The 27,986-nt window shown below is 39.6% G+C and overlaps 3 protein-coding genes across 4 annotated transcripts; 1 reads left to right on the forward strand and 2 right to left on the reverse strand.

The window, feature by feature from the left end:
- Positions 1-1,950: 1,950 nt before the first annotated feature.
- On the reverse strand, positions 1,951-6,605 carry LOC146510166 (cytokine receptor common subunit gamma-like; the record flags this gene model as incomplete). Its single annotated transcript, XM_085175782.1, is given in 6 exon segments — positions 1,951-2,041; positions 3,216-3,312; positions 3,611-3,776; positions 3,872-4,014; positions 4,213-4,379; positions 6,490-6,605. Coding segments are annotated over 6 exon segments (705 nt in total), but the record flags the coding sequence as incomplete, so codon positions are not given.
- Positions 6,606-7,970: 1,365 nt separating this feature from the next.
- LOC146510167 (cytokine receptor common subunit gamma-like) lies at positions 7,971-13,833 on the reverse strand. The gene is made up of 8 exons (XM_085174809.1): positions 13,661-13,833; positions 13,211-13,301; positions 12,750-12,916; positions 12,386-12,528; positions 12,116-12,281; positions 11,737-11,830; positions 10,728-10,788; positions 7,971-10,249 (listed from the first exon to the last, which is right to left on the reverse strand). The coding sequence occupies exons 1-8, from the start codon at positions 13,725-13,727 to the stop codon at positions 9,992-9,994; spliced, it is 1,047 nt and encodes a 348-aa protein (XP_085030935.1). The 5' UTR covers positions 13,728-13,833; the 3' UTR covers positions 7,971-9,991.
- A 1,009-nt stretch (positions 13,834-14,842) lies between these two features.
- Positions 14,843-27,513, forward strand: LOC146510168 (sodium/hydrogen exchanger 6-like). 2 transcript variants are annotated; one of them, XM_085174804.1, is made up of 17 exons: positions 14,843-15,277; positions 15,697-15,896; positions 16,058-16,135; positions 17,049-17,125; positions 17,721-17,833; positions 17,944-18,049; positions 18,586-18,714; positions 20,175-20,321; positions 20,474-20,574; positions 21,599-21,687; positions 23,031-23,144; positions 23,441-23,552; positions 24,749-24,902; positions 24,997-25,027; positions 25,119-25,207; positions 25,567-25,672; positions 27,166-27,513. In XM_085174804.1, exons 1-17 carry the CDS (start codon positions 15,001-15,003, stop codon positions 27,493-27,495), a joined length of 2,253 nt encoding a protein of 750 aa, XP_085030930.1. In that variant the 5' UTR covers positions 14,843-15,000; the 3' UTR covers positions 27,496-27,513. The 2 variants fall into 2 exon arrangements, with proteins under 2 accessions (XP_085030930.1, XP_085030931.1); XM_085174805.1 differs by lacking the exon at positions 18,586-18,714 and having other exon boundaries at positions 14,844-15,277.
- Positions 27,514-27,986: the final 473 nt, after the last annotated feature.

Below are 27,986 nucleotides of genomic sequence, written 5' to 3' on the forward strand. Positions count from 1 at the left end.
CCAGTCTTACATTGTCTCTGCACTTCTACTATCATTTGCTGCTAAAGTGAGCTTAAGGTGGATCTTGTTGGTTTAGCTAAGATTTTCTTTACAGTCTACGAGTCCTGTATGTATTCTTTTCTGATGAAAGAGAAATGATTGACAAATCAGAATCACATTGCGAAATGTAGTGTCCATGTTCATGCACAGCATAAACATAAACAATTCTACAAGTTATCTTTCACAAATCACCTGTTTAACCAAATGAGTTAATTTCTTACATTCATTTCATCAAACAGCAGCAGTCAACTCCCACATCTCAGATAAATATTTAAACTAACATTTGCTGTTTGAAGCCACAGACAACAGTTAGCTCAGCTTAGTTCATTTACAGCAAACTGGATCGGGGGCTTTCTGTGTAAATTGCTGTGTTTTTTTTTCTGCCGTATTCTGTTTTTTGGAGAGGAAACACAGTGTTTTTAAGAACTGTGCTATCTCTGTTCTAACCACAGTTATGATGAAGTACAAATACAAGATAAAATACTTACTTTAAACTCAACACACTCACACATAGCACCTTTCACTTGGTCGACGTCTGCGGGTTCACAAGTAGAGACCAAACAGTTCATTTTGACATTTTTTTGACAGCTGCAGCAGTGTGGCATTTACTGATTTGACTTTGTGTGTCTATGTCTGTGTGTCATAATGACACTATGTGGTTCTGTCTACACCTACTACTTTGACTGGAACTTATAACAAATAGGAGTTTCAAGTGCTCTGGTCAGTGTTTATATGTTGTCTATCAAAACAGTGACGTCACCAGTGTACTTTCGGCACGGTACATTGAGTCCATATTTCCTTATCTGACAGAAATCTATGAACTTTCCTGTTATTTCTGACCGTATGTTAAATAAATGCCTGCCAGATAAATACAAAAATAAAAGCTCAATTGACAAAACTAGTTTAGAAAATGATTTTAGACCCTTGTGATTCTTATATTTTGGCACCTGTGTGCAGACAAAATGTACGTGTCCAAACCAGCCTCCCCTCTCTGATAGTCTCCAAATATTTACTGTGCAACGATCAATAATTGCACAGTGTCAAAGTATATCATGCATTGCAAACTGCACATACACAGCTTCACAGAATACAGGTAATGCCTTGTTACACAGTGCGTGTAGACATGTACTTTTATGACAGAACACTAACAACAATTTCCCTTTAAGTTACTGTGTAAAGTGTAAAAAACGTTTTTATTGTTTTAAACTCAACGTTATGTTCAATACCAGGTTATAAGTATACCTTGTTTTTTTTTTTAAAAAAAGGAATGTTTGTAACTTTGCATGATTGCAGATCATTTAGAAGGGATCTTTGGTCAAAACACATCTTCTTGTAACAGAATTTAGTCTTGTAGGTGTCTCTGTGTACTGTGGTCTTCTGCCTTCAGAAATGTTGTGTGTTTCCTGGGTTGTGTGAGATCTGTCAGATGTTGTGCAATGGAAACTTTCCACAAGACAACAAGCCTTTGATACCATCTAAAAGCGATCTTTAATCTTTTCTTTGGGTCACTCGTTTGCACTCGTTTTGGACAAGTGATCTGCATTTGTGTTTGGTTGATGGTTTTTTTTTGCCGCCTAGATTTTACACACTAGTGCACAGTGGATATATTAATTGTTAATTATTTGTTTACATTTGCTGTACTGATACAGTAAGTCCGGGGTGTCAAACCTAAGGCTTGAGCGCCCGAATCGGCCAGGCAAAGGCTCCAATATGGCCCACCGGATGATTTTGAGAAATGTGAAGAAAGGCATACATTTTTGACTTTTAACTGTGTTTTCACAAGTTCAAAACAGATAACAGATAAATATTTAAATGACAGGAAAGTAAGTATAAAAGTACGTAGGTATATATAAAAGTATACAAGTTAACAACAACTTTATGTGCTATTGTACACATAAAGTTGTACATTGTATAGTCTGTGGCTGTCACAAAATCACATGGCACACCACCTGGATCTGTGATGTGATCATAGAGCAATCATTTGAGTTATGGAAAAACCCACCTTTCTAGTGATGGGTCGTTCGCGAACGAAATGGCTCTTAGAGCCGGGTCTTTGAAGTGAACGACGCGAGCCGGCTCCTTATTGGGAGCCGTGAGGTTTGTTTTTTTTTTTTTCTTTCCCTCACCTTTTCTCTCGCCCTTTTTTCCGCTAAACTCCGCACGCGCGGCCTGTACTTTGCGCTGGGCAGAGGGGGGAGGGGCGTTACTTACACTCGCAGTAGCACAGGAACAGAGCCAGAGAGAAAGAAAGCGAGGGACAACAACGTCACATTAGAAAGGTATAGTAATCATCCACTATTTTCAGTTGCAGATGATAAAGGATTCAGAAATCATGCAGGCCCATATGACAGAGAATGTGCATCTTCTTTTTGTTTTAATATTTTAATTTATATTTAATTGTGTTGTGGTTTGCAAATTTGTTTAAAAGGAAAAAGCTGAAAATTTAAATAGTTAAAATTAAAATGTAAATAGTTGTTTTTTGTATTATATGATTTATTTATTACATTTTATGTGGAGTGAATAAATAAAGTATATTTATGGTGGCCCTTAGAGACAAAGCACGTACAAACTCCAAAATACGTACAAACTCCTAAGCATGTACAAACTCCAAAACACGTACAAACTCAGAATCACGTACAAAAGACAACAGAAGTGCTCCAGGGTGCTAGGGCGCAGTGTTGAGCTTTTGTTTCCTAGTGGCTACACAAGCCAGGAAGTATCAACAACCGGATTTGGTGTGTGGTAGTAACAGGTAAATGAACTTTTTTTTTTAATTATTTGAATAAATATGAGTGCTTGTCTATAAATACACAAACAATACACACATGCTTTCAATTGTGTAATTTAAGTGATCTGGGTAGCTCTCTTTTGGAAGTTCAGTAAACACTAGAAATGTGTTTTGGAGTTTGTATGTGCTTATTGGAGTTTGTATATGCTTTAGAGTTTGTACGTGCTTTGTCTCTAGGGGCCATATATAAACATATATAAATAAAACCACTTTTTTAACATTAGTAATTCCTTTTCTGTATAATTTTATATTATTGTTAATGATTAAATAATTAAAGCAACAAAACAACCTGAAGAGCTGGTTCGGAGCCGAAAGAGCCGGCTCTTTTTAGTGAGCCGAGCCGAAAGAGCCGGATCTCTAAAAAGAGCCAGAAATCCCATCACTACACCTTTCATGGTGCAGTAATATCATGGCCAGCAGGATGAGAGTGATGGCACCCACCACATACATCACCGGCGTCCACGGAGACATCGAATCTTTAGAGTCTTTGAAGAAGAAAAAAGAAGGAAGTTATTTGTATGAATGCTTAATTCTAATGTTTTGTGCAGTGTGGAAGCAACATTAGAGCCACTTAAGTTTTAATAACTTTTTGAATCCTAGTTTGAAAGTTGTTGAATAAGAAACAAAATCTACCTATGATTTCTTTGCAGTGTTCAAACATTTTATCTGATCATTATTATTCGTGTTTTGTTGCAAAGCTAATTGTCCCCCCAAGATGACCCTATATTCACTGGCAGACATCGTTTCACCATGCCACTAAGAATATCTATGAAGTAGTTTTACATGTACTGTTGTTGGATCCCCAGACCACAGGCTCACTCCAGTCACTCCAGAATATGGACTCTCCACAGGCATCATCTACTCTGTTCCGCACTTGCAGCTCATATCGGGAACTGCTTGAGGGCAAGTTGATGCAGTATTTCTGTATCCCGGCGCTAACTTTAGAGAACTGGAAAATCAGACGGAGTTGAGAAAACATTAGACAGGGAGAGAACAAAGAGAGATGAAAAAATAAATGAATTAAAAAGGATGAAAGAAACCTACATCCCAGTTATTGTTGTTTGTCCTGAATCAGACCTCACTCTCCACACAGTGTAAGGGAGCAGGAGAAGTGTGGTTCCAGTAAAACCACAGATTAAAGTCCGATCCATTTAGGACAGTCAGGTTGGTTGGTGGGTTTAACTTGACTGGAGAAGTATACAAATAGGCAATAACATGAGGAGGCATGCCAATTTACTTTTACGACAGAACACTAACAGCAATTTTCCTTTAAGTTACTGTGTAAAGTGTAAAAAACGTCCCATTAATTCTAATAATGATCCCTTCATTAATTGATTTATTGTTTTAAACTCAAAGTTATGTTCAATACCAGATTATATGCATACCTTGTTTTTTAAGCTCGTGACCCTTCTCAAACCATTCGCTCCCATTTGTCAGTTGAGTTCGAAATGTTTTGAATCTATCTCTCGAATCTATCTCCTTGTTACATCCAATGTTCACGTTGTTCTCTGTCAAATAGTGGTTGCATATTTTCCATTGGTCATTGCCCAACCTGTAGATGAATCAAAAACATTACTGTTCCAACAAAGAAAAGCATGCAGACATCATATTTAGATACAATCAACAGGATCTTAAATATGATGTAATCTCAAGTTTAATACGGTTTCTTAGGAATAAACATAAAATAAATTAGTGATAGGAAAATGTAAGCCATATGCCATCTACACTTAATGAAACTTGCGCAGCAGACCTTTTTGTCATGTTCTGTGTTGGCAGGCAGGATGTAGGAGCCAAATGCAGGACTCAGAGACTGAATGATAAACTAAAGGCAGCAGCTTTATTGCTGGAGAAAAATCTTAACATGAAACACAGGAAAGCTAAACTAGAAACGCAAACATGAAACTCAGACTAAAAAAAAAGGGAAACAGAGACCCTGAACATTACCATAAACTCGAAGGAACCCCACAGCATGGTGAGGGTGTACAACACGACACAGAACAAAGAACACACAGAGCTTAAATACAAGAGGTAGTAACGAGGGAACGTGTCAGGATTTGGAGGTTTTACTGGAAAGTTCTATCAGGCACCTGCTTTCCTTGGTCTCCACCCCTGGGCGGAGCCATAAGCTCTCCTGCACACCTGAGGATGATTCTGGGTAATCAGGTTGAGAATTTAAGCTCAACTAAGACTCGCCTTCACCGCCAGTTTTTCAATGACCTCACGTTGGTATTGGCTCTTCATGCACTTGCTACTTGTCGCTTACTTTGGTTTCCTATTGCGTTCGACCTCAGCTCTCATAATATCTTTGCATTCTGGAAAAACACAAAGAACCTCACCTGCCTGCCCTCCAGCCACCACTCACCACCTCGGACACAGCAGAACTCAGGTCAGCCAGCCTTTGGCACTACTCACTTGGATTCTCACCGCCTCTCCCTGACAGCCAAGCTCACCCTGACTATCAGTAAGCATTAACAGTCATTACCACCTCCGCTAAATACTGTGCGCCTGCCGCCTTCTTAACCTCGTTCTCTTGTCTTCCCAGACGCACCCGCTTCATCCCTGTTGCAACTTGCCAGTTCACCCTCCACTCACCCATGGACGCATCATTAGCAACACTTTGCAACGAATTCACCTTTTGACTAAATAATAAAATGCTGTAAAATGTACGAGCCATCTCTGTTGTGGTTTTCTGCGTTTGAGTCCAGTTTAGCTATTGGCCTGTGGCCACTGTGACAGAATGGGGAAGCAAGAGGGAACACAGCTGGGCCTAATCAAACATAAGGAGACAGAGGGGAGGCAAAACTGAATACAGACTTTCAAAGTAAAACAGGAAACATGAGACGATTCACAAAGACGCAGACTAGACAGTGAGACCTGGAAACAGGGAAAAAGAGGCACAGAGACAAAATGTAACCAGATGTGGAACACAGAAGGTAGAGAAAACTGAAGCTAGAAAAATCAAAACCATGGATAACAATAATCAAGGAATTAAAAACAAACACTAAATACTAGGTCGCAGACCCAGTGGCTTGACACTTATTTCCAAAAGGAAAATAAGTGTCCTTTTGCATATATATCGCATATATGGCGCCACGTTGACCACTGTGTAGCATCTGCTCTTCTTTTAACAACAGTCTATAAATGTGAAAGGTTTGGACTGCAGGCAGGCCACTTCAACACCCAGACTCCTCTATGTACTTCTTTTATACTCAATCATATTCCAGACCTGTTACCCAGTTAGCTGATCCAAATGTTACAGCAAATGTTTCTTTTCGTTACCATTTACTTTTCCAGCCTTTTGTTGCCACATCGCAATTTATTTTTTAACTGTGTTGTTGCCATCAAATTCCAAATGAGCTAATATTATCTTAAAATTAAACTTTTTTTTTCTTTCTCAGTTTGTTAAATGGTTTGTTGTGAATAAAAAATAGGCTACTGAGACCATTGCAATCAGTTTTTATTTTTGTTTTACACAACATCCCAACATTTTTGGAACTGGAGTTGTAGTTCAAAAAAGTTAGAAAATGTCTTTAATCATGAATGCTGAGAGTAAAATTGATTTTCATCACATCTTTCATTCAAGTACAACATTTAATTATAGCCTGATTAATTTCAGAAGACAATACAAAGAAGGGTTGATGCTATTATCAACAACTACGCACTTGCTGTAGAAGGTGTAGTTGACCTCAGGAGTCCCGATCTTATTCCATGTGCTGGAAACATACTCCAGATTCACCACCAAGCAATCCACATCTGTTAAAAAACATGATGGATTTGAGAAAATGATTTTTTAAAAATGATAAAGGTTAGACATATCAAATCTACCTTACAGCATGTTACATTACATTACATTATGTTACATTAAAAACAACAACAACAACAACATAATAGCTCTATTTAAAATGATCTTACCAGGGCTTTTTTTTAGCAAACACAGGTCCGATCAGACAGAGAAGTAGAAGCAGTCTGGCTGGCATCATGGCGCACTAAAACAGGATTTTAACAGTAGAGATTCAAGTTTACCTTTAACTGTTGCTGTTTGGTATGGAGGACCAGAAGAGCCACACGCATCAAAATAACGAATTTTGTCCTTCAATAATGAATTGTGCCATAAAATATTCATTAGTAAATTAAATTTTTTATTTATTTAATTGAAATATTACTAAAGTAAATTATTATTAAATACACTAATTTAAAATAAAAAATATTTGTAAATCACTTTTTCACAGTTAATACTTCAAATTGATTTCGCAAAAAATAATTAAACCCTTAATAAAAATGTAATTTAAAAACCATTTTCGAATTCCAAATAAAACAATAGATTTTGAAAACCTTATTTAAAATGCAACTTTAAAAAGACAAATAAGTCGATGTATTCCCCAAAAGTTGATTCTCTTCCTCTGGATGTAGCATCAGTGGGAGAAACGTTTCTTCCCTCATCCAAGTGACTCAGCTTCACTCATCTCAGCTGACTGCAGGTTTCCCCAATCTTATAAATTGAATATTTGCACAATGACTGAAACTAGCACCACCGGGCTGTGAGGTGAGTTTCTTGACCATTCATCAACAACCACTGATCAAAGACTGTTGATCAATAGCCAGGAGTGCCATTCACAGAGAGTCGGGGAATGGCTGCAATCACAGCATTGTAAGATGGAGAAAGATGTACCCTTGATTCAGAGATGGTCTTTTCCTTTTCACATAACCCCCAACTCCCTGTGTTTTAATTATTTTAACAGAAGAAAAACAAAGTAGAGAGAACGTAACATCTGTGTTAACGTTTTTAATATTTTTAAGGGTTTTTTGTAAGGGTGTCTTTTATATTACGGGTATATCTGTTGGATGCAAATGCAATGCTTCAAGTCAAAGACATCTGATGTTTTTTATCACAATGAGACATAAGTGAAAACAAACTCATTTAGCACAGGTGTGACACTAAAAGGTTGCAGTTTACTTTGATGTTACTTCTTATTCTTCTTATTAAACTTCTTCTTATTTGGACAAGTCTGTCAATTATTTATACAAAAGAATATTAAAGAATCCCGACCCTTTTAACAGGTCAAATTACTACTCATCCGTAGCACGAAATGTCATAACATCTTGTGCGATAGAGTTTTGTGGGTTTCCTGTCAGAGGAAACTGCTTTCAAAAATATAGACTGAAATGATGTACACTGACATTTGAAGTTGGACTTTTAATGTCCTGTAAAATAAGCATAGTACAACACAGAGACAAGGTTTTATGCAATCTTTATTGAATAATTCGCTGGGCACGGAGTGCAAATCCAGTTTACTCCTTCTCCATCACAGACAATTAGACGTGGAAGTAGTGATGTTTTAGTTTTGTGAAAATGTAAAAAAATGGGTTCTGTTACATTACCATTCAATTTGAGGGTTACAATAGATAATATAATATATTTATTGTTCTCACGTGGTATTGGACGGGATTATTTTAAGAAAGGACATTTTGCCTGATAATTATTTTTATCCTCCTGTAACTTTACTGTGTAAAGAGCAAAAACCTCCAAAGTTGTAGTTAGTCGCTATAAGAATTGTTTGTGAACTAAAAATCAAGAATGTGGGATACTGTTTGTCTGTGATTTGGAGAGCCCAGCGTGTGCTCCTGACGCAGGGGAAACGAATTCTGTTGATGATCCCTATCATCCCTTGGAATGACAGCTGTTGTGCAGGTGAAGCCAAAGGCAAGATATGCTTCATCATATTTTCTTGTCTTTGTCTTGGAAGGAAGTTGGTTTGGAAGCATATCTGGCGATGCTTCAACCTCTGCTTTGCGTTTGTGTGTGAGCCCTTTTAGAAAACCTTTTTTTTTTTCCTAATTCATACTGCACCCCCCACTTTGGGAACCACTGCTTTAAACTCACACATAGCACCTTTCACTTGGTCAGTGTCCACGAGTTCACAAGTAGACCCACGTCAGAGGCTTTACCATCGATTTTGACATTTGATTGGCAGCTGCAGCAGTGTGGCACTTACTGATTTCACTTTGTGAGTCTATGTCTGTGTTTCAAAATTATAATATGTGGTTCTGTTCAGACCTACTTTGACTGGAATCTAACACAAAGAGGAGTTTCAAGTGCTCTGGTCTGTGTTTATATGTCTGTCTATCAAAACAGTGACGTCACCAGTGTACTTTCAGCACTTTACAATGAGTCCACATTTCCTTATCTGACAGAAATCTATGAACTTTCCTGTTATTTCTGAACTTTTGTTAAGTAAATGGCTGCCAGATAAATACAAAAATGACAAAATTAGTTTGCAAAGGGATTTTAGACACTTGTGATTCTTCTTTGGGGACAGACAAAATGTACGTGTCCAAACCAGCCTCCCCTCTCTGACTTTGTCTCCAAATATTAACTCTGCAACGATCAGTAATCGCACAGTGTCAAAGTATATCATGCAATGCAAACTTCAAGTACACAGCTTCACAGAATACAGGTAATGCCTTATTATAAAGTGTGTGTAGACGCGTGTGATGTTTTATTTAAAAAACACAAAAACAAAACGAGCCAAAGTCATGGGATTTATTTTCCAACCTAACACATTTAAAAGTCAATAAGTACAATGCAATAATATACAACAACTTAAATAAGTGCTCGCGAATGAACTAAAAGGTTTTCCAAGACCTTATGTTAAAAAATAAAAATAATGGAAATGATTAACAGTAGAATGTGCTGCAGTTAAAATCACTGAAATACATCAGTTTGATTTTTGATATGCTGCAGAAATTCAAAAACTTACATCATGAAAGCAGAGAGCTGATCGCTGCACCCTGATTAATACTCAAGAATGCATATCGTCTAAAGTATGTTTTTGAGAGTAACTTTGTCAGCACTTTATACCACCTGTCTTAACAAAAAGGAAAAGCCTTTTATTAAGATGGAGTACTATGTATCTGTGAGGTGAAAGATTTCAAAGAAATATTAAGGTCAAGTGTATTAAACTAAAATCTGTAGTCTGAGGTTTTATTTAAAAGGCTAAGCTCGAGTGTAACTGATTAAATACCTCCAGCAAATATTGGGGTTCTTCTCACTGGGAATTGTTGTAAACCCTTCTGATAATCACTGTCACCAAGCAGGAGATGTATCAGTGTAACAAACTCCCGATAGTTTGGCTCAGGCAAACCTAACCCTGGTTCACGACCTGCTTAGTCAGAAACCTGCTGCACCTCCTCAGATGGAACTTGGGAGCTGGAAGAGGACAAGGGGACGTACAGATCTTCTGGATCGTTCACATCGATGGACACAGAGCAGTCGGTTTGGTTGGTGTTGACAGAGGAGGTGGAGTCGTCTGAGTTCATGCTGTCAGACTGGGAGACGTAGTTGTACTCACGCACAGGGCAGACCTGCTCATTGTAGCTTGCTTTAAAATTTTCTTTCAGACCTTTGGAGAGCTGAAACCAGTCCTTAAAGAAGTGGGGGGAAAATCTTTACATTAATTTGACAAATAAATGCAACAAACTGGATTTTTGAGTTACAATTATTTAATGGGTAACTCCTTCCCCAGAACTCTACGCTGAAAAATCATTTGAACACAAGAGTATTTATATTTTTAGCCATTAAGTGGTGCTGTTCTCAATCTACTGGTTCACCTCTTGATCTGGACAATTTAATGACTATTAAACTGTCTGCCAGGACTTCTACAGACATTCAAGGTTCCCAGAAGATGTGAACTAATGCTTTGGTGCTCCTTTCTACTAATACTGAATGGACTATCATGAATCGTGGCGTTATCATTAACATCAAAGCACTGTGATACCCAATACTTACTCTTCATTTAATTCTTTTAGTATCTTAATTTGTTTTCTAGCTTTAGAAATCTAGTAAGAAATCTTGTGTGACTGGGAATTGGAAGGATAAGACAGACCTCTGGATGTTACTAACCTCAATGTCATGAAGAATCGGGGATGGTTTGGGAACTGCAGGGATCAGGATGATTTTGAGCCTGTATGGGAGGTAGGGACACTGTTACTCTCATTTTTTCATAACAAGAATATTTGCATTCACTTTGTTCACGCTAACACCTCAGCACTGTAACTGAGTGGGGCTGAACTTTCCAGATCAGGAATCCGAATGCATGATGCAGGACATCCAGTAAAAGTCAAATTTGCATTCAGAGTTCGTACATGGATTGGTAGCACACAGAACAAAAAACTCAGGCAAAGAGCAAAGAAAACAGATGACAAGAACTTAAAAGATCAATCAACAAAGAGCAAGCTGGGGCAAAACGCAAGAAGAGGGAAAAGAATGCATTCGGGAAAGCTCGAAACACCAATGTTTGGAAACCCTGACTACAGTAACAACCTGGAAACAATAAGCAGACTGGATACTTTAGCTGAGGTAAGACAGGAAAAAAACAGGAAGTTAAAACAACCAAGACACAAATAATAGCTGATGTCTGGGATGGATAAGGGGGAAGTGTTGCTGTGACTAAGCTTATGTCAGCCAGCATCATCTGGGGTTTTTAAGCCTCGGGCAGAAAAGACGGTCTGCATGTCTTAGAGCTGATAAACCACATTCCTCTCTAAGACGTGTGCCAGTGGTCCAATGGTCCACTCACCAGAGGCCCACCAGCACTGTTTGTGTTGAACGCGTTTGGGACCTAACTGAAGGTAGAGGCTTACAAGTAGCCATGGCAGGGCGACCCTAACCCTAGTTTTGGTGATTACTCAGTATCCTAAGTAAATTCCACAGAATTTGAGGAAAATAAATCTTGTGCAAACACTTTTTAAGGTCATGAACACAGTGGACATTTGGGTTGCTGTCATATGCTGGTTCCAATTCTAATCTACGGTCACAAAATCGCATGGCACACCTAAACTGACTTCGTGGCACATCAGTTGGATCTGTGATCTGATCATAGATCAATCATCTGATTTATGGAAGAACCCACCTTTCACGTTGCAGTAACATCACCACCAGCAGGATGAGGGTGATGGCACCCACCACATAGAGCAATGTCATCCACACAGGCACTGAGTCAGAGTCTGTGAGGAAGAAAAAATTCAATTGTATAAATCTTTTAGCTCTAAATATTGGGGCATGCATTGTTAGGAAGCATAATTTTGAATTTTAACCAAGCATGTTGGGGTCAAACAGTAACTGAAATAAATCTAAAGTTCTATACAAACATATTTTTTTATTTCTGAAAGCTACAGAAAAAAAGTCAGCTATACATAAGAAAAAAACATCTGCCGTGTTTAAGCAGTCATTCAATGACATTTTTGGGAAAAAAACGACATCTTTTCTTCATAACATGTAGAATTTTTAACCTATGCTGCTGTTGGATCCCCAGAACACAAGTTCACTCCAGTCACTCCAGAATTCAGACGATCCACAGCCTTCATCTATTCTGTTCCGCACTTGCAGCTCATATCGAGAACTTCCCGAGGGCGAGTTGATGCAGTACTTCTGTATCTTGGGGCTTACTTTAGAGAACTGGAAAATCAGATGGATTTTAGAAAACATAAGAATGGAAGAGAACAAGAAGAGGCAAAAAAAGAGCAATGAATTAAAAAGGATGAGAGAAACTCTTTTCCTACCCCCCACTTATTGTTGTTTGTCCTGAAGCGGACCTCACTCTCCACACAATGTAAGCGAGCAGGAGAAGTGTGGTTCCAGTAAAACCACAAGTTAAAGTCTGATCCATTGAGAACAGTCAGGTTGGTTGGTGGATTTAACTTGACTGAAAAGATACGGACGTGTAATAACATGAACAGACATGCCAGTATACACTATATTTTAAGGCTTCTTTCATGTCAGAATACCCACAATTTTCTTGGAATTTCTTTTAGATTTAAGCAACAGTGTAAATAAAAAAAATCCCAATAATTACACTAATTTTCCATCACTATTTTATTTGTTATTTTAAATACAGTTATGTTTCATGCCAGGGTAAATACATACCTCGCTTTTTAAGTTCATGTTTCTCCTCAAATCTATCCTTGCCATGTACCAGCCTGGTGTTAAAAGTCATGAATCTGTCGCCAGACTCACATGGCTGGATGCATCCAATGTTCATGTTGTTCTCTGTCAAATACTGTGGGCAGCTTTTTTCTTTCTTATTGAAGAAACTGTGGATGAATAATAATAAAAAACAATCACGCAAAGTACAGAGCCATATCTACTTTAGTATTCATCATGACCAATGATATGTTCAGGGTATGTTCATCATTTATTCAAAAATGTGTTTTTTTTTTTTAATTTGTTGGGCCTAGCAATTAAATATGTTTAACTGTTAAGTTTATCAGAAAAAGAGAAGAATTTTCATTACATCTTCCACTGAAGCACAACCAGCCTAATTCTAATCTGATGAATTCAGAAGACGTCACTAAGATGTCCCACTGCTGTTATCAGCGGTTACCCACCTACTATAGAAGGTGTAGTTGACCTTTGGTGTCCCCTTCTTATTCCAGGTACAGGAAACATTTTTCAAATTGATAACCAAGCAATCCGCATCTGTTAAAAATATGACCAATTTGAGAAAATGATTTTCAAAAACTGATAAAGGTTAAACATATAAAATCTACATAACAGTACAGTCATACACCCATGACCTTAAACTGACTTTAATTAATTTAGATATTTAGATATTTTATATCAAGGTACAACAACTCAGGTCCTTTCTTCTTAATTGATTCGCTGTTTTAAGGAGGGTGAACAAATACATATTGAATGCTAGCCGCGCGGGAGATAATATATGTAGATCTGCCAAAAACAGACTCACTGACTATTCAGACACTTGTACTCAACCTAAAAAAACTGTCATCAGTAAACTATAATTTGTAATAACTTCGATCTTGTTTAATTGATCTTACCAGGGGCTTCTATGGCAAACACGGGTCCGATCAGACAGAGAAGTAGAAGCAGTCTCGTCGGCATCATGGCGCACTAAAACAGGATGTTAAGAGTACTTTTGCAACGTTACAACTCTGACTGTTGCTGTTTGTCTGACGTAACTGAGCCGACTTTTGCGGTGTTGTTTCCCATCAGTTCCTGTAGTTCGACCAAACACTGATGATTTATCACTTCCTTGTAACATAATTAATGTTGACCTCAGACAAACAGGAACAACAATATTCAGAGACTAAAATATATGTATGTAACCTACACTTACAAAAAATAAATGAATAAATAAAATAGTAACCTATAATGCAATAATGAAATATGAATCGAGTTTTGGCTATTGTTTGTAATAGCCATCTATTATCTATCTTAGCCTTTTAACAAAAATAAAGACCAAGTAGCGACAAGACTTGTGTCTTACAGGTATTGTCTGAAAAATGTCCAAACAAAGGCAAAAAAAGTTACTGAACAAAGTCTCAAACTACATGAAAAACACATTTCTGACCGACTCTGTGGTGACATGGTGAAGTGATATAAATACAGCAGGGCTATATTTACTCATATTCAGAGCGAGGGTGTCAGCATTCCATAGTAAGAGAATTAATCTGAAAACTCTGACTTGGCTCTATTATCTGCTATTTAAGCAGTGCTAATCTGCTTTGCAACACCTGCTAGGCTTTGCTGCGAACGTGACGCCATGTGTGAGTGTGGAAGTGCTGTGAGAGAGAATGAGTAAGCCTTTAACTTACTTATTTTAAATAATTTAAATAATTTAAATAATTTAAGCATCTTTTTTTATCTGGGGGGCAGTGATCTGCTCAGCCTCTTGAAAAAATAGCCTTTGAAAAAAGCAATAAAAAGAGAGCAACGGTTACTTTTCTAAGTGCGGAAGTTGAAAGAATTTGCTAAAATATTAACAGTTTGTGTTAATATTCACCCCTCCTCCTTTAAGTAGGTATAAATTATTGTGACTTTATACTGCTTTAATATAAATTCACTATAATTTACAAGTTTCTTACTTTTTTAAACGACGCTACCAGTTTCCATTTTTTTCATGTCTATTTTTAGTGTATTTTACAAGTGGATTGATTGTGCAGCCTTCAAGCCTTTATGTGTAACTTTGCCCTTCACACTGCTTAAGCAACTTGACGAGCTTTTATTTTGAAGAGCCGGAAGTCCCAGTGTTTTGGTAACGGCAAGGAAGGACCTGTCATTTTCCCTGGTCCAGCTAATATCTAATCTAATCAGCTGTTTTCCGGCAAAAACAGCACCAATTTAACAACAAATGTAACTGTTTGGACACAGAGACAAAATGGGATTCACACGGAGTCGCTTTCTTGGCGGTAAGCCGTCGAAAGCGCCGCTGCTGCTGCCTTTTCTGCTCACAGTCCTGCTCGTCGGGAGCCAAGGCGACGGCGGTGCGATGGACAACGGCGCAACTGAGAGGATAGCAGAGGAAAGCCACCGACAGGACAGTGCCTACCTACTGATATTCATAATGCTCTTGACGCTCACCATACTAACCATATGGCTTTTCAAACACCGCCGATTCAGGTTCCTTCACGAAACAGGGCTTGCCATGATCTATGGTAAGGACACCAAGCTAGCAGTCATATCAGTCCATTAAACGTAGCTTTAATGCTAGCTGAATAATTTGACAGGTAAATCTCACGTATCTTGGGCAGCATACTTCTAATCAGAGTGATATCCCTAATAAAAAACTGTTGCAACAAAATACACGATAATGGGTAGTGTATTGCAACAATAAATGGCAAACATGACTAGAGATGGGCCCTATAATCCCTATTTATAGCTATTAAAGTATCCTTTCCTTTCAACATAATAAAGCTCACTTCTGTAAGAATAATTCTCCTATCAGTATTGGTTGATGCAACAGTTTTAAATGCAATCTCAGCCTAATTTCCTCCTCAAATAATAGTTAACTTCAAATCCTGTGCTGCCTGTTCTGATTTCACTTGCTCTTTTCTCTTTTTCCACTTTCCCAAAGGACTGTTGGTGGGTGTGATCCTGCGGTTTGGCATCCACGCCCCCCAAAGCATGAGCGACGTGATTCTCGGCTGTGCCGTTAACGGCAGTCCTGCCACTCTCTTGGTCAATGTCAGCGGACGGTTCTATGAGTACACTCTGAAGGGGGAAGTCGGACAGGGCAAAGGTCACCAAGTGCAGGACGATGAGATGCTGAGAAAGGCAAGGGAACAGATGGTGGAGGGTTGAAGTATTGGCTGTTTAGTGTGCATGTCTCACATTAAACAGTCAGTTAAGCGAGACATGTATGTCTCATAATGTAATGAAAATGGATGGATGGCAATTAAGTGCCTAACTAACCTACATCTTACTGCTTTCCTCAGGTGACCTTTGACCCAGAGGTGTTTTTCAACATTTTGCTGCCTCCCATTATTTTCCATGCGGGTTACAGTCTGAAAAGGGTAAGAGTGTGTTAGGTTCAATATTGAGGAGGGGTAGAGGAGGTAATCAACTTCCATAATAACAACACTGATCTGGCCGGGTGGAGTCAAACGATGATTTTAATGACACGCGTGGGAAGATCGCCCGCTGTATGCAGACAGCGCCGATCCCCAACTTACAGAGCATAAGCAGGTGTTTTATACCTTTCAGGGCTTAAATTTACTACACCCCTAAACGTCACTCAGATACAGTTCATACATAGGTTTCAAAACCACAATGACTTAAGACAGTTTAAAAATAACATTGTCTCCATCTCCACAGCAGATGCTTCCTGTCATCTGACTTTCACTTCCCGTCTGGAAAACGAAACTGTTCCTCTGTTTGCAGAGACAGCAAGAAACTATTCCTCTTTTACAGAGACAATTTTAGAGTTACAAGCAAACATGATTAACCTCTCACCTATAAATGAGATAAAGTCTACTGTGTGTTTGTGTCATCATGAACTGCACTCAGTTTCAACTTGTAACCGTTTCCACCAGACAGAAGGCCAATATGTACACATTTCAGATTATAACAAGCATTCAAAAGCATTTAGATTATAGATTCAACTGAACAGTTTAGAGTGGTTATAACTGCACCTGTAATAAAGGCTAATTGGGTACCAATATGTTTAAACATCTGAATACAATATCAATACTGCAGATTGTATTATTAATGCAATGGTAATGATGATGATTATTAACAATAACAGCAAAATATATTTCTAATCCCTCACAAGTGTCAAAAGGTTTTATATAAAGATTTATGTAAGTATCTGTTATTAAATGTATAGCTGTAAGGGTTTATATTTGTCTTTAATGTTTTCTTTTTAAGATTATTCATTTGTTCGTAGCCTCTTTCTTAAAATAAACACCTGCTCTCTGTCTTTCTCAGAGACACTTTTTCAGGAACATCGGTTCCATCCTCGCTTATGCTTTCATCGGAACAGTTATATCCTGCTTTGTTATTGGGTAAGTCAAGTAAACATCTCTGAAGTTAGCTCAGAATAGTGCAGAAAATCTTAAGCCATGCAACGATAATATTGACAATAGTAACTTAGATTTATATAGCTGGTTCCAAGGTTTGTGTAGCGGAGGAAAAAGTCAGATAAATACTGGGAAGCAAGAGCATGTAGGCAAGGAGATAGATCTTTTAGGAAATATGGGACTTTCCCAGGAGCTGGTGTGGGTGATGTGTTACTGGGAATTTGTACAAGTAAGAACTCTAGGAGCTGAGTTCTGAAGATACAGTAGTCCAGGCGGGAGGTGATGAAAGCATGAATGAGGGTTTTAGCTGCAAAGTCTGAGAGTACTGGCCACAGTCTGGAGATGTTCTTCAGGTGGTAGATGGCAAATTCAGAGATGGATTTAATATATGATGTGAATGAGAGGGTGGAGTCCAGGATGCAGACCTCTGAAGATGGTGAGGGTGAGAGAGAGTGTCCACCCACCTTAAGGTGCAGATCGGCCCGGTACATACCACACTGCAGACCTTGCATTCCTACATGTGATCAGATTGTTGGTGAATAGTAGTGGTTTGAGTGTTTGTTTGTTTTTTCTCTCCTAGGCTGATCATGTATGGCTTTGTGTCCTTCATGAAAGTCGTGGGGCAGCTTGGTGGAGATTTTTACTTTACTGATTGCCTCTTCTTTGGGGCCATCGTTTCAGCAACAGACCCTGGTAGGTACCCACATCCAAAATTAACAGAGAAGATAAGCATCTGATTCCATTTTCAACAGCTTTCCTGTTATTATTTAGATGTTTTATACTCTTTATTTTCTGTGTCTCAGTGACAGTCCTCGCCATCTTCAATGAGCTAAAGGTAGACGTGGACCTCTACGCTTTACTGTTTGGGGAGAGCGTCCTCAACGATGCCGTCGCCATCGTCCTCTCCTCGTACGTATTACTGACGCACTGAAGCATCGGTGCCACATTACGAGCAATTTTTAATGCCCGTCACAAAACAATAAGTGCTTTTTAAGAGATATTAGTTGATATAATTGGTGCAATGTTTCTTTCTGAAGCTGTAGCAGTTTAGGCTCAATCAGCTGGGGCTTTTTGCTAAAGTAATTACATTTTGGTGAACAATTCAGCTCAAACTGTTGGAACCTGAGTTAAATCTGAGTTATTAATTCTTATGCAGAAGAAAAACTGTTAATTTTGTGTTTGATTCCTTCAGTTGGGCTCCCAGTAGTGCCAGTTTTTTCATATTCATTACAGACAGAAAGAACAGTTGTAATTATAATTTCTAGTTCTTTTCTAATTAGTCCCATAAAACCTGTGCTTGCATTGAGCTAACTGTGGCAGAAATGGCTTTTTTGTATTGTACACGCATTAATCATACTAACATCAGTCCCTGTCATTTCACTGCTTACCTGTCTCCACCCATCTGTGTCATTCATCGCCTTGCCCGTACGTACGTATGTATGTAGTGTTCTCCTCCGCTTCGAAAAGCTGGGAAGGCATGGTGCTGGAGCTGTGCGCTCCGCAGGAAACCAGAGCTCACTGTTACCTGAGGTGGCCGAGGAATGGCTGGGAGAAAACCAGACAGTGACTCCTCGGTGGGTGGGTTGGTCAGGGGGACTGCGTGGTTTTTGCTTTTGTTAATATTTTAGAACCTCAGACCTTAGAAGGTAGGCTTCAGGATAGGGATGCAACGATACCAATTTTTTCAAACCGATACGATACCGATACTTGGATCTGAGTACTTGCCGATACTGAGTACAAAAACCGATACTTCTACCACACACACACACACACACACACACACACAAATGCAATGAATTGGAAGACAGGTTTTATTTTATTCTCTGCCGATAAAAAATAAAATTGTAATAAAAATGACCACAAAAAAAATTTCAAGTGAAAAATAAGCACTTCTGTTAAATTATTGCGGAGTATCCACATTGTAATTTAACAAAATATCACTGAACTATTGGGCACTGTCTCGAGCTTTCAGAATAATAAATAAACACTTCTGTTTGGAATAAAATAAATACAAATTAGGTTTGAGAATAAAATAAACTTTTAAATTATTGCAGAGTGTCCAATTTCATATCGCGGCTCGAGTATGCTGAGAAGATGGTTCAATCCTATGCTTTCCACGACCGGCATTGGCTGGTCATCCAGAGAAATAAAATGAGTCAGAGCCTCTGTTATTTTAACTGCCCGTGGATTTTCTCTTGACATTTTTCATCGCTTTTCCAAAACCCGAGTTAAAGTTGGCTGTTCCGGTCCACACTGCTGACATTTTGTTTAGCCTAGCTACAGCAGCCTCCAGTTTCTCTTTTTTATCTGGAGCCGCCAGTCTCACTCACCTAACCCTGTGCCTGTTTAGCGCGGGATGTCCCCCTAGTAACCAATCTAAAAAACTACAACAGAAATGGCCAGCCACCCTCTGACTAATGAAATAAGTTAGTATCAGTTCATGGTATCGGTTAACTTTTACGAGTATGAGTACACACACATTTTACAGTATCGGCCCCGATACCCGATACCAGTATCGGTATCGGTGCATCCCTACTTCAGGATCATCCTTCATCACCCTCCCTTTCATTCCTGAGACGCTGCAGCCCTTTCATATCCATTCCTACTTTGATTTTTGATTTTTAGATCACCCACCATTTCTAGAATCACCAGGAAACCCTTTATTCTTATGAAGTTTTTAGTCATTTAGGCTCATTAAAGGTTATTGCAGAATATTAACCTGATAGAGTTCAAATGAAGCATGCAAGACCTTTTATTTTGTCATTTATGACTGTAAAACCCAACTCCACATATTTGAAGTCTTTGCAGATATGTCCAAATCATAACCAAGTTCATCTGAATTAATGATGAGACTGGTAAGAGAAGCCATTCTTGGAGTTGGGTTGCTGCATTTGTGATTTCATTCCTGACGCTATTTTGTGAGCATGTGTTTGACCAGCTTTCCTTTTCTCAGTGAGGCCTTTTTTGTAGTAACGCCTCACTTCCTTTTTTCTTCTAAATGGTTTTGCGTGCATGCTCTCTGTCTTCCCCGCAGCTCCATTGTGGCGTACCAGCCTGCAGGCGACAACAGCCACAGCTTTGAGGCCATGGCCATGTTGAAGTCCTTCGGCGTCTTTCTGGGCGTCTTCAGCGGCTCTTTTGCTCTCGGAGTTGTTACAGGAGTTGTGACCGCACTCATATCCTTTCACTTGTTTCTTACCATGACATATTTTACATTTACGTTCACAGGTGTGTGCAAGAAGTAAATGAATAACGATACAGTTTCTCCCTGTTTCCAGTGTATTAAAGTTGCCACGCCTCCTTGTTTGGCCCCTTAACTTTCCATCACGTCACCAAGTTCACTAAGCTGCGGGACTTCCCCTTGTTGGAGACGGCGCTCTTTTTCCTGATGTCCTGGAGCACCTTTCTCTTGGCGGAGGCCTGCGGGTTCACAGGTAGACCTGCAACAAAGTCTCTTGCATGCAGTTGTAACAACACTGCCTTCCGTATTTGATTAGCAGCTGCAGCAGTGTGGGAGATAGTGGTTTCACCTTGTGAGTCTGTGCGTGTGTATGTGCGCAGGCTTGGTGACACATGCTTTCACTGGAAACTACCCTGAAGGAGTCATTTAAGTGCTCTGTGGAGGCACAGAGTCTGTGTCAGCTTATCTGTGTGTTTCTTAGGTATTTCTCTGTGTAGTATTTTGCAAAGATAGGTCAGGTCTCAGAACTCATTGGTCTTCACAAGAAGACATCTGATATCGATCTTGTGTTAGTGTGAAGCTTCATTTAAAACACAGTTGCTGGTCTACTAAGTAAAACTGACTGTTTTACTGTCTTTTCTGGGGAGCGTGTGGCATACTGCGATATGATGGATTCGAAGGAATTTTATCACTTGCTGTTCAAGCGTTTGCATTAACACCAAAAGGTTATAAATATCTGTTTGGACACTAATAATAACATTTAGAAGTTTTGTTCTCCTAAACAGGAAGATTTAGATAAGGACACAGGCTTTGTTTGCCTTCTCATGGTGCCAGTTATCCAGTCAACTGAAGAATTCATTTTTGTCCTGGCAAATGACAAAACAGCAGCAACAACAATGTCTATTTAGTCTGTCTCTCAGTAGTTTCCTACCCGTCTGTGCTGACTGTGGCTCTCAGCTCAGTTCTCTGGATAGTGAGTAAAAATAAATATATACAGTAAGTAAAATAAATGCCCAGTTTTCTAAAACTGCAACTTACTGCGGACAGTTTGTGGGCTTAAGATACAATTACTGTGTTTCTGATGATGAAGAAACATGTCAACAAATACACGATGCACGTACACACACACACACACACACACACACAGTGCTTGGTAATCGTTGGATTTTCATGTCTGGGTTTGACTGACAATAGCAGAACTGCAGAATCTCACGAAGCTTGAACCAAGATTATCGACCTACCGATTGCTGATGTGGGATGACTGTGTGTTCTTTCAGGTGTCGTTGCTGTGCTGTTCTGTGGGATTACTCAGGCCCACTACACCTACAACAATCTCTCACCAGACTCTCAAGACAGGACCAAACAGGTGAAATGCAGTATAACTTATATAATGTGATCCCATTGTTTTAAATTCATTTTCAAGCAGCAGTTGTTGCTGCGCTGTTGCATTTAAAGATCTGGTTTGCAAAGAATTACATCTGTGAAATATCTTGAAAGGAAGGATGATTTACAGCTTCTCTGCTTCTTGGGCATTAGCGCAAGCTTGGTTATACTTTTTGCCAAATTTGCAGAAAGTTCTGAGAAATCCACGAGCTGCTATCATTTATTCACAGAAACAGTGAGCTGATGGAGCTGATGTGGCCGACTGCTCCGTGTCCTACAAACTCAAAGCTCTGTGTCTTCTGTTGAAGCTAGGAAGTCACAAAGCTGCACGTTCATATCAACTAAATGTTAATAACCAGTTGCTACAATCATCAGTATCAGTTCATGATAATGCAGGATGTTTGTGGATATGAGTTTATCATAGTTATGTGTTTCTGATGAGTTAAAGGTGATATGACACGTAGAAACTTGTGGTCACCTGACTCAAAAGCAGCACTGAGCTAGAGATATGACAAAAAATTGTCTAAGAAGCAAATGTGGGAAATGGCTTTCAAGTGTCTGAAAACCAGCTTAAAATATTTACGTTGGCACTCCAGGCCGCTTTGAAATGTTTAGTTTGCGCTGGTAAGGCACAGCTTTTACTTTGAAGGTCTCTTTTAACGACTGCACGGGCAGCAGCTGCAAAGTATTTGCAGAAAATCTGCATCTTCCATGCAAACTACAGTGAACTGCGCGAATCTGTCCAGAGCGAGCACAAGGAGGTTTTTGGTGCCAACAACCTCCATTAATCATTCACCAACTGGACAGTGAGTACATATTTTCCCTAGTGACTAAAGGTTGCCAGTGGGTCACCAACCAACCTATAGTCCTGCGTGACTAGGCCTAGGGGAAGACATGTCCAAAACATCAGATGATTCACAACTACATGCACACCCCCGGTCTCATGCACAGTCAAAGTTAATTAAAAGCTGACGCTTCATTGTAGTGTGCGAGCTGGAAGAATGTTTATGAGGGGACTCTGTAATACAGGTTATTGATTTTCACTGCATTCTGTCACCGACAAACATGTTCTGTTGGTGTAGTGGTTAACATGTTTGATTGGCAAGCCCCTGTAGAACAGGCGCATCAAATGTAGCTTCATTAGAAAATGTGACAAGCATTTTTTAAATGACCTCTCCCGAACTCTGGGTCTTCCAGAGTCGTCATTTTATGGTGCGCAAGAATATTTTGGAAAATTTTAAATGTTTCAAATAGAAGGAAGTGTAAAAACTGGGGAAGTAGCATATATAAATGAAATTCAATATCCGCTTTTCTCATCCCCTTCAGTTGTTTGAGCTGCTGAACTTCCTGGCAGAGAATTTCATCTTCTCCTACATGGGTCTGACGCTCTTCTCCTTCCAGTCGCACGTCTTCAACCCGCTCTTCATTGTCGGAGCCTTCGTATCCTTTACTCTGCTGGTGGTTAAGGAGTCAGTGCCTCTGCGGTGCATCGGGATATATGATCAAAACCTTTTGTTTCACGTGCCTTGAAAAATATTTTGATATATATTTATACCATTACAATTGAACATCTACTTCCTGTTTAACCAAGGCCAAAAATAACGTCACGGACACAAGCAAATCGGCATATCAAAGCTTAGTCACCGCCGAGCTGGTGTTTACGTCTACGTGTGATTATTTTCCATTCCAGTGTTAGAGTTCCTGTGTTGTGTCCTTGACCTTCCTGCGCTGTGTAGGTGGCAGTGTTTCTGGGCAGGGCTGCAAACATCTACCCTCTGTCCTTCCTCCTCAACCTGGGCCGCAAGAACAAGATCGGATACAACTTTCAGCACGTTATGATGTTTGCAGGTACATTAGTATAAAGCCGTTTATCAGGCTTGGACACAAACCATGTTTCTCCTCTTAAACCTTCAGTTATATATGTCAACAGTTCATTAAGTACGCTGAGAAAACTTTTGGAACTGCTCGTTAGCATTGCTACATGTACCAGCAGTCGGAGAAGCAAAAACACCCACACCATCGCACAGCACATGAGCTTGCCAGGAAATAACTAAAGTAGTTAAGCCAAGAACAGGATGCATTTATTATTAACTTTTATTAAGTTAATACTAAACGGACAAAAGGCACGCTGCCGCACTTTAATGGGGAATGCGCACAGGAAGAGACCAGCAAAGAGGAACGTTAATAAAGTTCAGTGACTTGTAGCGCTATTATAGTTAATATTCATTAGGTGTGGTTTCAGTTAGAGTGTCAAGGCTGTGATGGTTTGCACATGTGCAGAGGAGCAATGGTGGATATATTGGACAAAGCTATGTTAAAGATGGGGCTTCCAGACTTCAGGACTTAAGAGGAGGGTCACGGATGTAGTGAAGGAGGACACGGAGAGGGTTGATGTGACAGAGGGGGATGCTAGAGATAAGGAGAGGCAAATAGTGCACTGTGGCAACCCCTAAAAAGAAGGAGGATTTTCCGTTTGTTTCCACAGTGGGTGTACATGTTTCAGTTTTGATTTTATCGTTGAGAAGAATTCAGTTGAAGTTCCATTTTCATTAGTCTGAGTGGGAGTTGTGTATTTTATTAGCATATTGTTGGTGAATGTAAGAAAGAAGTTCAAAGGGTAAACGGCTCACATTCACAGAGAGGCTGTAGTTATTTACACCAAAGCCTCTTTAGACATAATGAAAGTGACAAAGACCGAAACCAAAGGCAACTTTTTTAATACTTGGTCTCAGTTTACTTTTAGTTGACGTCGGTCACCTGCACATCTGGAGCCTGAAATGTCCACCTTCAACCAACGATCAGCTACACATCACTTAATATGTGAAAGATGCTCTGGTTTTTCCAGTTGTTTTCACACTACAGGGCGCCTGCTTTGTTTCCCGCAGACTTAAACCTAAACCTGACCTCGAACGGTCTTCTCAGAATGACTTGCATTCTTTGGACTTGCTTTCTTATTTGCTCGTATATGCCTACGTATCCACAACATGAGCAATAATTAATAAAACGTTTTCACCCATCCCTGTTTTATTTTTCGTCTCCTCTAGGTCTGCGTGGGGCGATGACCTTTGCACTTTCCATTCGAGACACAGCGACTTACGCCCGTCAGATGATGTTTTCAACCACGCTCCTGATCGTTTTCTTCACTGTGTGGATCTGCGGTGGCGGCACCACACCCATGCTATCTTTCATGAGCATACCGTAAGCCGGCCTCCGTGTATCTTACTGTTTGTGCTGCATCACCTCCGCTGAACTTTGTCAAAGTACATGTTTTTGTTTTGTTTTGTTTTTTTAGGGTGGGTGTGGACTCTGATCAAGACAACGCTGTGAGTTGGTGTTGAGTGCCGTATTAATTTGTCTGATTTTGTGATGAAATAAAAATGCACGCCATGTCATTATCATCCTTCTGCTGAACAGAATTCAGGCGCGTTGGATGGGTCACAGCGGAGGAGCACCAAACATGAGAGCGCCTGGCCTTTTAGGATATGGTACAACTTTGACCACAAGTATCCTTTGAGCCTGATGTGTTCACCTGTGGCCACCAGAGGGCGCTCTTTACAAACTTCTAGAACATAACAACACAGGAGGTTCAGAGATAGAGTGATGATATTTATTTTACTATGTTTTATATCGTGCTTTTCACAAAGGTGTTTTTAAAATGTTAAACCTTTTACTTGAACATTTCAGCTAAAAAATTATAGTAAACTATAAAATGTGTTTTAAGTTTCACAGTGATGTTGTGAAACAGAAATATTCCTTTACTTGCTGGGGTTGAAAACCTGGTTGAGTCATTATTGTTACAGCTGAACCATACTGCTTTAAAATGGCTATATTGTGCACTCCTTGACACGAGCTCGTTCACCAGCTACCTGAAACCCCTCCTGACCCACAGCGGTCCGCCTCTCACTGCTACTCTGCCTGCATGCTGTGGACCACTGGCTCGATGCCTCACCAGCCCACAGGCCTATGAGGTTTGGACATGAAAAAGAATTATGAGTTATTCAGATTTACAGGACTGTAAAAGTCTTCAGCCACCTCTCATTTATTTATATTTTCCTTCTAAGGAGCCAGGCTTTCTTGTAACTTTTTTTTTTCTTTGAAGTGCTCTTTGAGAAAATAGTTCTCCAGACTTTCTGAAGGCTTCTCAAAGTTTTTCTTTTGACATTGGCTGCTTTTTCACTCCCCTTTTTCCAATGAATTCCATGTTCCTGACCATTTTCAGAGGAATGTTTTTGTTGTTGTAGTTGTTCTTTGTTTTTTAGTACACTTAAATATTATCTATGAATTATTCAAGCAGAACAAACTTAACTAAACTAAGAAAACTTGGCAAACAAAAAGATTTTAAATTGTATCTTTAGGCAGTCTGTCACAAAAACCACTATTTGTTATTTGTTTTTAGTTTAATCTATAGAAAAAGCCATGTGACAGGAATAAACTAGTATTTCTGTGCCATGTCCTTTAAAAAATATCAGAGGATACTGAAAATTTGAGGATTAAAGAAGAAGTGTTAACTCTAAAAGAAACATCTAAAGCAGATGCGTAGTATCTGATAATCATTTTTTAGGAAATAGAAAAGAAATCAATAAAGACCTGACTCAGGACCCGAGACATCCACCTGGACCTTCATTTGATCATTGAAGGCTCATCAGTAATGGTCTCAGTGGAAGGGTGCCTGACAAGAAGCCCTTCTTAAGGAAGAGAGACAAGGAGAAAAGCTGAGTTATGCCAATTACACAAGAACTGGACTCAAAATCAGTGGCAACAGCTCTGATGGAGTGAGGAATCCAAGTTTGCAAACTTCTGTTTTAACAATATGTATAGAGGACGTCAGGAGACGGGTATAACAGTGAGTGCTTACAGCCGTCTTTAATGCACGGTGGAGGCTCTGTCATGGTTTGGGGCTACATTTCAGCCAGTGGTGTTGGGGATCTTATCAAAATTGATTGAATTATGAAAGCAGATCAGATTTTGATCTACGGGCAACAACTTCATTTGTCAGCATGACAATGATCCCAAACGCACTGCCAATGGAGTAAAAAACACAATAAAACACTTTCAGTCATGGATTGGCCTCCCCAGAGCCCAGACCTCAACATTATTGAAGCAGTGTGGGATCATGTTGTCCTTCAGGAAGCCTGGAGAACTGTTCCTAAAGACTATAAAGAAATAACAGAAAAGCTTCTTAGAGTTCAGGCTGTGTTGAAGAATAAAGGTGGTCACACCAAATATTGACTTACTCACTTACTTTACTTCACGCACTTTGTTTCCATGCATGTTTTCACATGTTTCAGTAAATCGCTGCACCTATTTTCCATTTTCCCAACTAAACATAAAGAAATAACTCACGACTTTTGCACAGTACTGTACATGCAAACTTACTCATACTGATCGAGGATCATTCTTGATTTTGATTAAGTTTCGTGTAGAAGCATTCACGGCCGCCTCTTCTCTTCCCGCTCACCAGAATGAAGGTCAGCTCCATGACGACGACTCTGACTTCATCCTGAACGATGCCAGCGTGAGCTCCATGTACGCCGACGTCACCGTCAGCACGGACGCGTCCGGATCCCGCACCGTCAACCCCAAGTACTCCTCGACCACCCGCGCCGGGGGTGGTGTAGGTTCTTTCGATGAAGGTCTGGATCACGAGCTCTCCGTGGCAGAACACGAAGTGGCGATCCGGGGAACGCGGCTGGTCTTGCCCATGGATGACCCCGTGGAGGCCCCGACTACCGTCACCCTGCCTCCACCACCCTCCCCCCCGCGCTCTGAACCTCACAGGCACAGACTGTAAGAAAGCTGCAACTCTGAGGACGCAGTTTGTTGTTTCCAACTTAAAAAAAAATAAAAAATACACACCATACATACAACTGATCAAAATAATGACATATTTAAAAAAACAAAACAAATGAATTCTTTGGGATTTTCAATCAGAAAGCACAGATTGATTTTCTCACCGCCAATCTATCTAACATGCAGTTTTAAAATAGTTTGAGCTTGATTTAAGTCGGGATAACTGTGACACTGAATGTGACGTGAGGGACTTTTAAATCAAGAGCTTCTCGATTTTATAGGTTACATTTCACCCCAAATGAGGAGGCTTCATTTGCTCCTGTGTTTATCCCAGACTGGTGATATGGCAGCGCTCTCTAAACCTAGCTGTATACACAGTTCACATTTTTGCAGCTCCTTTTGTGTGTTTCTACCTAAAGATAAGCACCACGCATAACACTGAAGGGCGTTAAAGCCCATCTACACTACAGTTTGGTAACTAATCCCACTAAC

The sequence above is a fragment of the Neolamprologus multifasciatus genome, chromosome 10 (genome assembly GCF_963576455.1).
Source record: "Neolamprologus multifasciatus chromosome 10, fNeoMul1.2, whole genome shotgun sequence".
NCBI classification, from domain to species: domain Eukaryota; kingdom Metazoa; phylum Chordata; class Actinopteri; order Cichliformes; family Cichlidae; genus Neolamprologus; species Neolamprologus multifasciatus.

What these genes read in the sequence shown, in the direction of transcription:
- LOC146510167 (XM_085174809.1), bottom strand. Translation starts at nt 13,727, where the DNA reads ATGATGCCGACGAGACTGCTTCTACTTCTCTGTCTGATCGGACCCGTG. An exon ending in ACATGAACTTAAAAAGCGAG is followed by an intron (nt 12,529 to 12,749) that starts GTATGTATTTAC and finishes GTATCTTTTCAG; the next exon opens with TCAAGTTAAATCCACCAACC. An exon ending in GGGATCCAACAGCAGCATAG is followed by an intron (nt 11,831 to 12,115) that starts GTTAAAAATTCT and finishes TCTTCCTCACAG; the next exon opens with ACTCTGACTCAGTGCCTGTG.
- LOC146510168 (XM_085174804.1), top strand. Translation starts at nt 15,001, where the DNA reads ATGGGATTCACACGGAGTCGCTTTCTTGGCGGTAAGCCGTCGAAAGCG. An exon ending in ATATCCTGCTTTGTTATTGG is followed by an intron (nt 17,126 to 17,720) that starts GTAAGTCAAGTA and finishes TTTCTCTCCTAG; the next exon opens with GCTGATCATGTATGGCTTTG. An exon ending in CTCAAGACAGGACCAAACAG is followed by an intron (nt 21,688 to 23,030) that starts GTGAAATGCAGT and finishes CATCCCCTTCAG; the next exon opens with TTGTTTGAGCTGCTGAACTT.